The sequence below is a fragment of the Heterocephalus glaber genome, unplaced genomic scaffold (assembly GCF_053883595.1).
Source record: "Heterocephalus glaber isolate CG9 unplaced genomic scaffold, H.glaber_assembly_v1.0 deba00001572, whole genome shotgun sequence".
NCBI classification, from domain to species: domain Eukaryota; kingdom Metazoa; phylum Chordata; class Mammalia; order Rodentia; family Bathyergidae; genus Heterocephalus; species Heterocephalus glaber.
The window spans coordinates 18,740,540-18,753,066 of NW_028258357.1; the positions used below are offsets into that span (position 1 = coordinate 18,740,540).

A 12,527-nucleotide genomic window follows, 5' to 3' on the forward strand; every position below is an offset into this window, starting at 1 on the left:
CAAGCGTGTATTAGGGTCACCTGGGCCCCACCGCCAATGTTGCCGATGCCACGCACTGAGACTGCGCCCGAGGGTTTCCAATTCAAGCAAGTTCCCAGGTGTGTTGATTCTGTCGGAGGGCCCTGTGTTCTGCAAACCAGTAAGCTACTCCACATCTTATAATCCGAATCTGACTGACACTCAGGGACTCCACAATTCAAGGTAAGCTCGGCCAGTTAGAGACAATCGCTCTGCCAGAAAGGTAGGAGAGCAGCAAATCCTGCGATCTCAGTCACGGTACCAGGTATCAATTATGTCACTCAGCACAAAGCACTGTCAGGCAGCCTTTCTAGCCAGGTTTCTCTGCTTAAAACTCTTCACTGGATTCTTATTGCCATATGGCTAAAAGCTTCAGACCTTTAACATGATGCGCCGCAGTTTGGTCTCTGCCAATGTTACTGGTCATCTCTTAGATCGCTGCCTTTTACCCAGACCTGCCAGCCCAAGCACCAAGATCTCTCGCCCTCTGGCCACCTGAATGTGCTGCTTCCCTTTGTCCAGACCATTCCCTCCTCTCCTTTGCTTAGCTCTGACTCTCCATCTTTCAGAACTCAGCTCCTGCCTCTCTTGGTCAGGAAGGTGTCCTACAAATGGGTTGCATCCCTTGCACATTCCTACCACTCCACCCTGCAACACCTCATGCAGCACCCGAGCTGCGGTGTTCCAGGTGCAATGCTCAGCACACTTCACTATAATTAGGTGGTGTTTTCCTTTCTGACCTTTCTTCTTCTTAAAAAAAATTTTTTATTTTATTGGTACATTTTAGGTGTACAATATAATGACATTCATCATTGGGAATTTGCACCTTTACATACTCTCTCTTGGTTCTTATTTTCTCCCCCTTCCCCTGCCCTTTCTTCTTTATTAGTCTATAACCTCTGTGATGGTAGAGAATGGGGATTTTATTTATTGCAATGTTACTGACATTGATGGTTAAGAATGGTTGGAGGACCCAGCTAACTGCAACAGGCAACAAAGTTTTCCTAATACTGAATCTCCGAATTAGACACATCTAGCAGGGCTGATGTTAAAATTTCACAGAGCGCTACAGAAGCAAGTTCCTTTTATTATCACATAGCCGAAAGCATTCATTCTCACTCACAGGGAGTGCTTTCTCTGGTCCGCACTGTTCCAGCGACTGACAAAACTACTAAACAGAACCAGCAAAACTCCCGCCCTCCTGGAGCTGGGATTTTACTGGAGGACAGTATGACATAAACAATACATGTTTAAAACTGTTGACTTCATCTCCCTAATGAGTGTATAATTCAATCTTATTATTGTACTGGTTAGTATTTTTCTGATTCTAGAGTTGCACACCATTCCTTGTGCTGTACTGGCTATTTATCATCTTCTTGGGTCTACATTTTAATTGGGTTGTCTATTCATGAGTTGTAAGAGTTCTTTATATATTCTGCTCATAGGTTATATGCATTGTAAATATGGTCTGTGTAAGGACTACTTTTCATTTTAATGATGTCATTTAAAGTTCTAAATTTTGATGGAATCTCATCAATTTTTTTTCTTTTATACATCATGGGTTTTGTATCCTAGGTAGTTCTTGCCTACCCTGAATTCATAAATATTTTCCCTTATAATTTCTTCTTAAAGTTTTACACTTTTAGGCTTTCATATTTAGGTTCAGAGATCCCTTCAAGTTATTTTCATGTATGGAAAAAAAGGGTTGAGGTTAATTTTTTATAAACAGATACCAAGTGTTCTAGTGCCGTTTGCTGAAGACACTATCTCTTCCTTGGCTCTTGAATTGAGTTTATATTCTATAAAATGCTAATGTTAAATAATCTTTCAAAACTCAGTGGATCATATATGTGTGGTTCTATTTCTAGATTCTCTGTTTTATTCAAATGATCTATATGTCTTTCCTTACACCAGCACTGCCTTGATTACTGTAGCTTTAGAAGAAGTCTTAGAATTAGGTACTAAATGTCTTCCAGCACTGTTTTTGTTTGTTTTTGTTTTTGGCTTTTCTGGGTCCTTTGTACTCCTACATAACTTTTAAATTTCAATATCCAGTTCTTCATTTATAGCAAGTATACACAGACCTGAATTTTTATATATACCTTGTGTTTTCTAATCCTGCTAAACTCAAGTACAAGTTCTAGGGGCTCCTAGAGATTTCTTAGTATTTTCTCTGTAGATGATCATTTCATCTACATATAAAGATTTTGCTTATAAAGGATTGCCGTGCCAATCCTATCCTAGTTGTGTCATTTTATTGCCAGACTATTTTGGTTTAGACCTATGTTTCAAAGTCTAATGGACAGAAGAAGAGTAGGCATGTATGCCCTTGTTCCCCACTTTAGGGAGAAAGCATTGTATCTTCTCCACTCATAGAAGGAGTTTTTGTTGGAAGTATGGAGTACATGTCTTTGATCTGTTGAGAAGGTTCTGTTCTACTTCTGGTCTCCTGATAGCTTTTACCATGAACAGCTGTAGAATTTAGTCCAATACTCTTTCTCCAACTAGTGACAGGATCATATGGCTTTCTCCTTTCCTCTGTTAAAATGATGACTTTTGGGGGTGGATCTTCCAATGCTGAACCAACACTGCCATCCCTATAACAAAACCACTTTCTACATCCTGCCAGATCTGACTTCTAATAGTTTGTTTTGTTAAACAAATTTCTATCTATGTTCATACTTTTTTCTTCTATTATCTTTGTCCAGTTTTAGGATTAGCACAATGTTGATTTCCTAAAATGAGGGGAGAATTGTTCCTTCTTTTTTCTGCTTTAAATGTTTGGTATAATTTATCAGTTAAAATGTTTATGAGCCCGCTGTTGTCATATAGTTAGGTTTTCAAGCTAGGAATATACTTTCTTTAATAGGTGCTATTCAAATTTTATATTTCCTCCAGAGTTAGTTTCATTAATTTGTCTTCTAAGTTGCTTCTTAGAAGTTGTCAAATGTATTTCAAAAAAGATTTTTGTAATATGCTTTCTATATCCTTTTAAATTGTGTAAAATCTGTGGTAATGTCTCCTAGATCTTAATATTGTAATTTTAAAAATGTATAATTGATATTGTGTAACAGGAAGAAAAGGTCTAAAAGAGCAGGGGAATTGGGAGGGGTAGGGGAAGGGAAAAAAGGGAAAGGAAAAAATATGAGAAGAGGAAAAAACTTGATACAAGGTCTTTGCAAATAGGGAAGGGTGGAAGGGGTGAAGGGAGGGCAAGGGAAGGGGAACAAAAAATAAGAACGAAGAGCCTCATGTAATGGTACAAGATCCCGATGATGAATGTAACTGTATTGTATACCTAAAATGTACCAATAAAGTTAATGGGGGGAAAAAATAATAGCAACTGCTTTTGCTCCGATGTGGAGTCCCCTAAAGGCCCCAGGGCAAAAGGCGTGGTCCTCAGTCTGGCCCTCGTGGAAGGAAGGTCTTGGAACTGTTAAGAGCGGGGAGAGCAGAGTGTGGTGGTGGCTGAAAAGAAGGCTCCAGCGATTGTCCCTCCATGGGAATGCCGAGACGGACTGCTACTCACAAACCAGGTTATCTTCACAAGCTAGGGAAACCGGATGTATGAAACCCTGGAAGACCCACGGTGAAGATGTTTACCATCAGATTTGGAAAGAAGGGGCGAGACCCTGGTGCATTCAGGGGACTGACAAGGTGACCCAACAGAGGTACGCAAAGAAGAAACAAAGCAACGGTGGACCGCGGTGTGTTGAGTGGAGTGGCCATGGGAAAACGGTGCAGTTCAACAGCAGAAAAATGGAAACCTTGTAAATCCAGACTTGACACCATGACAACAAGAGAAACATTTCCCCGCATCTGCCACACGGGGTCCGTAGCCAGGAGATGGAGTCTCCCTTCCACAGCGGCAAAGGCAAGAGAGTCGCTGATAGATGAATATCAGCACAGACACTGGCCGTCTTAACTCTTAGAGAGTTTCGTGCTCTGTGCCGGTTTGCACCCTAAATGGATAAGAGGGCCCAAATCTGCCCAGCAGTCTGGCTTTGGAAAAGGAAGTCACTTCATCTTCCATTGAAGGCCCAGGGCACCATCTTGGGAAGGGACCTATTGTCTGATTTTGGCTAGAAGCCCCGTGTATTCCCGTCTCTGGGAGCCCGCGGACATCCACTGCACCGGCTCAGGAGGCAGCTGCCCCGTGAGCCCGATTTGGCCTGGTGGACTGACTGACACAGATGCCTGAGAAAGAGTGCGTGCCGTGTTCACGCACCCCACTGAACGCCTCGGCTGAGGGAATTACACCTGGCTCCAGACATAACCCACTCGGCTCCACCCCTTTTGGGATCTACAACTAAAAGATGAGGCGGACCCCCAGCCATCACCCTGTTTCTAGATAGGCACAGCTAGAGGGGCCTGGGGTCCCGCTCCTGGGGACACTCACAGTAGAAGCAGAGAAGAATAACTCAACTTTTTCCGCCATAGCACTTGCACTGGCCCTCCACAGCGGTCACCTCCACATCTTGCCCGACCACACACTAATGTCAGAACTGGGTGTGAGTGTCACAGAGGGGCCACTGTGATCCTAGCCCCTCTCCCCAAATACCTGGAGCTGTGCTAATGTCTAATCAGGACACAAGTGCTTCAAGCCCCTCACCACTATGAGAGAGGCCAGTACCAGAGTCCCAGGCAAGGAACAGAGGCGAGAAACTCCCACTGCCCGGTAGGGGCACCACACAAGATGCACCCCACAATCCGCAGTCTATACAACTCCTGCCAGAGTTGCTAGGGAGTCCCCACTCTTGTCCAACCCAATATGACACACAATGTGCCCAAACCCACTAACCACAGCCAAAGAATCTACAAGAAGATTATAGTAAGACATCTAGCTGGAAATAAACATTCCATACCCTGAGACACATCTTCAGAGGAGAGACTGCCGTTTCCCTGGGTGCACCAGTGGGATACCAGAAATGTGAAAGATCGTAACTCCCTAATACAGATTCCAGATGAAAATCTCAACAACAGGCCAGACCAAGTGGAAGAAAGACCATTAGGGTTTGAAGAGTGTTCTTTCACAATATCACATTTAGATAGAAATAAGGAAAAACAGGGAAAAAATGAATAGCACCCACACTATCATAGGGACACTATTGTTCGAATCAATTCAAAGAGTTACTTGCTGCATCTCAACCTCAACCCTGTCCCATGTGGCTGTGCCATGCGACATTCAGTTGTTTTTAAAAAACAAAAACCCTATACTTCCTGTGGTTTTCATGATTAATATGAAATGATGAAATCTTTATATGCATACATTTAATATTTCCTTCATCCTAATATGTGTCACTATTAGCTACCATGTAGAAAGCTAAGCTGTTCAAGGACTGGTTCGCATAATATTCACAATCCTACAGCCCTCAACATGCTATAAAAATACGTGGTCCTTATTCTGCATGCTAACATTCCACGTGATCCTGGTATCTTCACTGTCCCCCTTAGATGACAATGTCCAGGTACCAGTGTCAGGCCGCATTCCTGAAGAAAGACCACCAGGCTGTGTGACTTCAGGAAGTTCACTCTTCACTCCAGGACAAGGTTTCTCAGACTCCCACTACTGGTGTCTGAGTTGGAGAGAGGGCAGCTGACCTGTCTCCTAGGACATTTAGCCGTCTGCAGCTTTCCTAAATTCTGCTCACGGGATGCCAGCAGCACACACACCCCACTAGGACCACCAGGAATGACCTCCTGCCATTCCCAAATGTCCCTTAAAGAACAGAATGGGTAATGTTGAGAACCACTGGTCTGTAGAGAAAAGGATTGTTTAAGCAACTAAATAGATGAATACAAACTGATGCCGTTTCCCAGCTTACCTATAAATTTTTCATTTCTCTGTGAAATGAGTAAGCCTCAATATCTTTCTTTAAAGTTTACATTTATTCAGTTTGAATAATCCTGCTGATTCCTAAATATATTTAATATTTCTATGGCACATAGTTTTTGAGAAGGCTCTAACTCTACATCATTATATTATAACATATGAGCAGCTCATCTTTTAAAAAGTTGGAAAGTGGATTTGGTCTCAGGTTTTGATTCTCAATCTTATGGAAATATTAGTTATGCTTTTTTTTTTTTTTTTTGATATTGGAGATTGAACTCGGGTCCTTGCACTTGTGAGGCGGGTGGCGGAACCACTGAGCTAAATCCCCAGCCCTAGTAATGCTATTTTTAGTTAATACCGTGGTTTTCTGCCAAAGAGCTCAATCTGATCTTTTATGCTCACATTACTTTTGTTGGGTAGGCAAGAGCTTAATGCTGTGTACCATCAGTAGGGGAGGTTAAGTGTCAACTCAAAGGCAGAGAACTCATCAGTGGCAAAAAAAAAATTTGACAATTTTCGTGACTTTTTCTCCCATTGAGTTACTGTGATTCAAAATAATTGAGAAGCAGCTTATGTATTTTGCATTATAATATTTTACCCCAAAATTGAGAAATTAAGATAAATTATTTTTAATTAATAACAATATCACTTTGTGAAGAAATCTACCCGGCACTGTTACATGTTTGTAAATGTAAAACACTGATAGTCTCAATTGTCATAAAGATGTATTTTGTCTTAAGGAAAATGAACACCAATGAAAGTATTATATTTCTTGTTAAAAACACATTGCCTAACTTCTAGGCAGTCAGTGAAGAGAAAAAGTTAAAGAACTTGATTTTGATTTCCAAAATCGAATCACTCTACAATGCACTTAGAATTATTAAATAAATAACTGTAGTTCAAATCACAGTAGCATAAAACAAATAAGATTATATCTCATTAAAACATTGTGGGAGCCAGGGATTTATCTCAGTGGTGGCACTACTGCCTTGCAAGCGCAAGGTCCTGAGTTCGATCCCCAGTACCAAAAAAAATATATTGTGGAAAGATTCACGAAATGTGATGTTTGCTTACAAGTATAATGATCAAAAAGAGCATTTATACACATAAGAAATACATGAATATATAGTGAATTTAAATGCTATATAAATCTCTTGCTCTAGAGAAATGCTACTTCTTATTTTATTTATTTCTTAATGCCTCTATATGTACAGAGCATGGTTTCCCAAATAAAATAGATCAGAAAATATGCACAAAATTACTGAATTACAAAACATTTGTATGTTTTATATTTCTAAATATTTCTTTCATCTTTTTTAAAAATTTAAAAAGCTTTTAAACAGTATCTAGTGTGGTCATTGAAAAAATAAGTTATTGATGAAATCCTGTACTAAACTCTTAGCTAGGAACATAGTAATACAAACAATGAAGCAACTTTGAGACTGCTATATGAAATTTTAAAGCATCAAACAAAGCAGATATTTAGTAAGTCTGGTACATTGAAAATATAGTACTACCTAGTATTTAATTTAGCCTCTTAACTATGTGAATATACTAAAATTTCAAGATTTCTAAACATAGGAACCATCAATCAATTTAACTGATCACAAATTAGTTGACATTCCAGTGTTTAACTCAACAGCATTGAGTAAAAACAGCTAACTCCATAAAACTTAATTTCTGAAGTTCAGTGCTGAGGATGATGGAATCCAGGGCCCTGTACACGGCAGGCAAGTGCTCTACCACTGAGCTCCACCGCCAACCCTGAACTTAATCATTTTTTTTAAAACACAATGTTCGTGGGTCACCAAATCTGTAAGAACCCACATCAGCATCCACTCATCAGTACGGGGCTCATGAGTTTATCATTCACAGGCTGGGACCTGGTGAACCAGGCCTGTGTGGCGGTGTACACTGGGTGTATCAAGGCATAGCGGAGCCCAGGGCAACAGAGGAAACGGGAAACCAGGAAGGCAAGCTGTGGTTCAGAAACTAGGAATGTACATAAGAACTGTAGTCTTAGGTAAGATAAGCAAGTAAGGCCAGGAGCCTCAGAAAACAAGCCAAAGGCACAAGAATCCATACCAAAGGGCCTTATCATTTGTGTCTGTTTCCTGATTTCCGCCTTCCTGCTCCAGAATCCATCCCAAGGTTATTATTACACGCTATGAGCCGATCCAGGATAAGAAGCAAAACCCCCACAACCCAGGGCTGTCATTTCACTGGTCCCTAAGAACAGAGTATGTGGTAGGAGAGAGAAAGCTCTTTTCAACATTGATTTTGATTTTGGCAAATGCTGAAAGTTTTATGCTAACACCAAAGGCATTGAAAACATTGTCAATAATGCCCAAATTTAAGAGTATGCCTTTGACTGCCAAGTATCCTGTGTATATGTGTGTGTTAGCCCTTCAGCATGTATAGAGTCAGAACTGCGGCTCCACTGGAAAAAAAGAGAGAGGAAAATGCTGATGTTCAGACTCAACTCCAGAGTACCACGATAAATCACTGTGGAAAGGGAAGAAAATCAGGACTTGACTTTACCAAAAATGTAGCCCCCAAAACACTCACGTTAGACAGAAAATCAATCTAATTCTGATCCCATTATTCTAGAAAACATGTAAAACCAAGGCACGGTTTAAAATCTTCTAGTATCAGAGCTACTTCACAGGCGAGTCCCGCTGAACTTGTCGCTTGGATCTGTGAAGTTCAATTCCACATGGCTGAAGGCAGGGTTATCAGTTCCACCGCTTTCCACCAGGTGAGATTTGTAGCTTAAAACATGGTCCTTCTAAGAGAAAACGTTAACAGGGTGATTAGAAAAAAGAAGTTTACTTAATGCTAAATAATTGCCACTACTGTTTTAATTTCTTTATGATGGCTTTGTAGTCTACTGAGGGAGAGAGCTGTATAATGGAGTAGAGATCAGCAGGGGATAGAATGATACACACCAGACCCAGGCCATGATCAAAGAAAAGGGTGTATACCTTTCCTCCCCACCCTGTTCAAGAGATAGGTTCAGAACTAACTAGGGCACTATCCAGGCGATAAAGCCTGGCTTCCTCATTTACGGTAAATGAAAGCCAACTTACTTTCTTAAAAATATCAAAATTAGATAAAAAGTCCTCTTTGGTTAGTAAGAATCTGGGGTCTAAGTTCTGTTTTCTTCCTCCTGAAAAAAATGCAATATTTACATTGTTAAAAAGATATTTGTACCACACCGTGACATGTACCAGCACATGGGCAGCTAGTGGACATTATACTCTACACACTCATAAAACACAGAAAGAGAAACTTAAACCGTGCCACCATTCCCCTTTCCTTCCATCAGTCTCAGACCCTGTAGGCCCTCACTGTGATAAATATGAGACTCATGATATATAAATAAATAGGTAAAGATAGATAAAGATATGACAGCTCCTAAGTTCAAGCCAACTGCTGCCTCTGGTGCTCAACTAGAGTCCTTCGCTCCAGTGCTGGTTGGAAAAACCGATTCAAAAGTATCCTCTGATCCACCAACAAAATTTTAAACCATCTGCCCCTGCATCTGGTGCTAAAGCTGCCTTTAGCCAGTTTGGTGACTTTGAATATTTGTAGGTGAAGAAATCCAGGGAGTGATGAACTGTTGACTAAATTGATTGAATGCAAATCAGTGTGCTTACTGCTGTTTGATCCACACCCTCCTCCCTAAGGTTTGCTTTACAAAACTAACCCCTTGGTTTGGCATTTTATTTGTGGCTCAAAGAGAATGCTTTTATGAAGTCCTCAAAGCACCTCTCTCCAAATCATTTAGGAGATGTGCTTAAGAGACAGATTTCTGGGACCGGGGATTTAGCTCAGTGGTTTTGCTGCCTGCTGCGCAAGCACAAGGTCCCGAGTTCGATCCCCAGTACCAAGAAAAAAGAAAAACACAGATTTCTGGACTCCAGCCTAGACTATGCAAATTAGGATCCCTGTAAATGGGGCCACTGAGTCGTACTGTGGGGAAACTTCCAAGATGATTCTGTTGCCCTCTAAAATTCGAGAACCATCATTTTGACACAAATATTAGACTCTCAGCTATGGAAATCTCCGCTGTTCTAGAGATAAGATCTACCTTAAATTCATTCACCATTACACAGTGCCTACTGTGTGCTACGACTGCTAGATGTTGCAGAAACCGAACTGAATAAAACAATCATCGCAATAACAGCTCATGATCTACTTAGGAAAATATTTGCTCCCATTTTACGGATAAAGAAACAGACTCCTGGAGCAAAGGTAACCAGAATTGCATGTCTCTAGAGTTTTATCAAGATGCTCACTGCTGCTTTGGAGTAGGAGTAAGTCATTTATGACATGAATGAAGTTAGAGTGCTTTTTATTACTACATGTCTGTTCATCTGCATAGACCATTACTTTTTAAAATGAAAGGGCAATATACAGATGTTGTGGTTTAGATCTAGAATGTTCTCTGACAGCCTCTTCTGCTCACAGGTGGGGCTTCTGGAAGGCAACTGGATCGTGGGGGCTCCATACTCATCAGTGGATTAATCTATTGATGAGTCCATAGCTAACTGCGTTGTTAGGAGGCGGGGCTTGATTGGGAGAGGTAGGTTACTGGGCTTGCTCCTTGAAAGGGTGGATCTTCCTCCACAGCTTCCTGGCTCCATTCAGTCTCTGATTCCTGGCTCCCATGAGGTGACAGCTTTCCTCTCTCATGCCCTCCACCATGCTGTTTCTACCTTGGAGCCAGACAACCATGGACTCAATCCCCAAAACCATATGCCAAATTAAACCTTAAGTTGTGCATGTCAGACATTTTGTCCCAGTGCTGGGAAGGTGACTGAAACAACAGATATCAGAATCACAGAATTTAAGAAGGAACACTCAAAGGAAAGAATCTAACATCTCACTTTCTTTTAAAAAATGAGGAAGAGGGAGTTAAATAAAAGCCAAAGATCAAATAGTACAGGAGACCAGTTAGATACATTCCAAATCTAAACAACTGGGTAACTGGTGAGAAAAGTTTAGAATCTGTCTTAAATATATCAAAACAGATAAAAGAATAAACCTATTATCCCAGTAATTTTATTTATGAGAAAAAGCAGATCTTTTGAAAAAGAACCAGAATACTTTAAAATAGCTGAAGGGCAACAAATACCTACACAGTTTATAATTACCAATTATAAAGTTTATTTTTTATTGACATGTTTGCAGTACATAATGTTTACATGCCTTGTGTGGAGCCGGCACAGGTACACAACACATCTTCATTCTTTTTTTCATCCACTTTCCCTCTCCTCCCTCCCTCATTTGAGAAGTATCTACCTCCCTATTTCCTATTATCTATTTTTTATTTTGCTCTTTATTTATAATTTGGCTTTCTACATAAGACAAGCCATGTGATATTTAAGCTTGTGTGTCTCATTTATGTCACTTATTATTATGGCCTCAAGGTACATCCATTTTCCTACAGATAATTCAAGTTTATCCTTCTTTATGGCAAAGTAGTATTCCATGGTGTATAAATACCACATTTTCTTTACCCATTCATCTGTTGGTGAACATGTAAGTTGCTTCCAAGATTTAGCTGTTGTGACCTGTGGTCTATAAATATGGATGTGCATGGACCACTGTGATATGCCAATAAGTTTGAAAGACAGTGCTATCTATGTCCCAAAAACAATAATTGATAATAGGATTCTATTAAGCAGCACTGAACAGGTAGCTTTGTAGCATAAAGAAATACTTGAACAACAACAACAAAAAGAAATACTTGAACAAAATGTAAGCATTTCTGAGTGATTAGAAAACACTGATAAGAAGGGCAAGGCAGCCTTCTGGGATTTGGGTGCTGCGGATGTAAATGTGGGAAGGCGGAGAGAATTAGGGAGCCCAGCACTTTCACCAGCCTGCACCACTGTCCCAGCCCAAGCACTATGTTTTCTCACCTGGACTTCGGCATATAGCCCGCTACTTGCCCTTGGCCCCTACAGACTATGCTCAAACTGTATCAAGGGCTCCTTTGAGAAGGTTTGGAAAAGAAAATGAAAAAGATATCCACGTATTAGACCTAAAAGACACAGAAATGGAAAACGGGAGAAGAGACAAGGGATTAGAGGAAAGTGGCAGAAATTACAGAAGAAATAACATAAGGAAATGCTCAGAACTGAAGGACAGGAGTCTTCAGCTGTAAAGGACCCTCCTGAGGGCCAAGGCAAGTCAGACGCAGCAGGTAGCATGCCACTGGCGTTCAACAGCAGCACAGTAGCCAGGAGAAAATTAAACTAAGTGCTTTTCAGCCTAAGATTCCTATTCCACTTATGGACCAACTGTAAGATAGATTAAATAATTTTTCAGACATGCAGTTTCCAAAACCTCTCCTCTTGTCTCCCCTCTCTCAAGAAAATGCTGTAAGATGTACTCATTCAATTAAGCGCATAAACAAACATAAGGACTAAGTGATGTGGGCAGTAGGGAACCTCACACAGGAGAGAGGGTAAGAGAATTCTCACAATGAAGAGGAAATAACGTCCGAGGGTAAAAGCGCTATAGCAATCCCATAGACCAGTTAACACTATGTCTACTATCAGTTTGATTTTTCTATAGATATTTATTTTTAAAGTTTATCAACATTTTTCAAAAACTTTTATACTATGTTTAAACATAAACATCATAATTATTATTCCTTGTGTGT

General features: G+C 40.5%; 1 protein-coding gene across 5 annotated transcripts in view; it reads right to left on the minus strand.

Moving 5' to 3' along the window:
* Positions 1 to 5,886: 5,886 nt before the first annotated feature.
* Positions 5,887 to 12,527, minus strand: part of Slc5a8 (solute carrier family 5 member 8) — a 50,377-nt gene continuing 43,736 nt past the window's right edge. For 3 of the 5 annotated variants that reach the window (XM_004844857.4, XM_087192692.1, XM_087192691.1), the window contains 2 exons: positions 8,941 to 9,020; positions 5,887 to 8,639 (listed from right to left, as the gene is read on the minus strand). In XM_004844857.4, the coding sequence (XP_004844914.3) occupies positions 8,514 to 8,639; positions 8,941 to 9,020 (206 nt within the window). In that variant the 3' untranslated portion in view covers positions 5,887 to 8,513. The remainder of the gene's footprint in view (positions 8,640 to 8,940; positions 9,021 to 12,527) is intronic. The other 2 variants (XM_087192694.1, XM_087192693.1) reach the window with 1 other exon arrangement.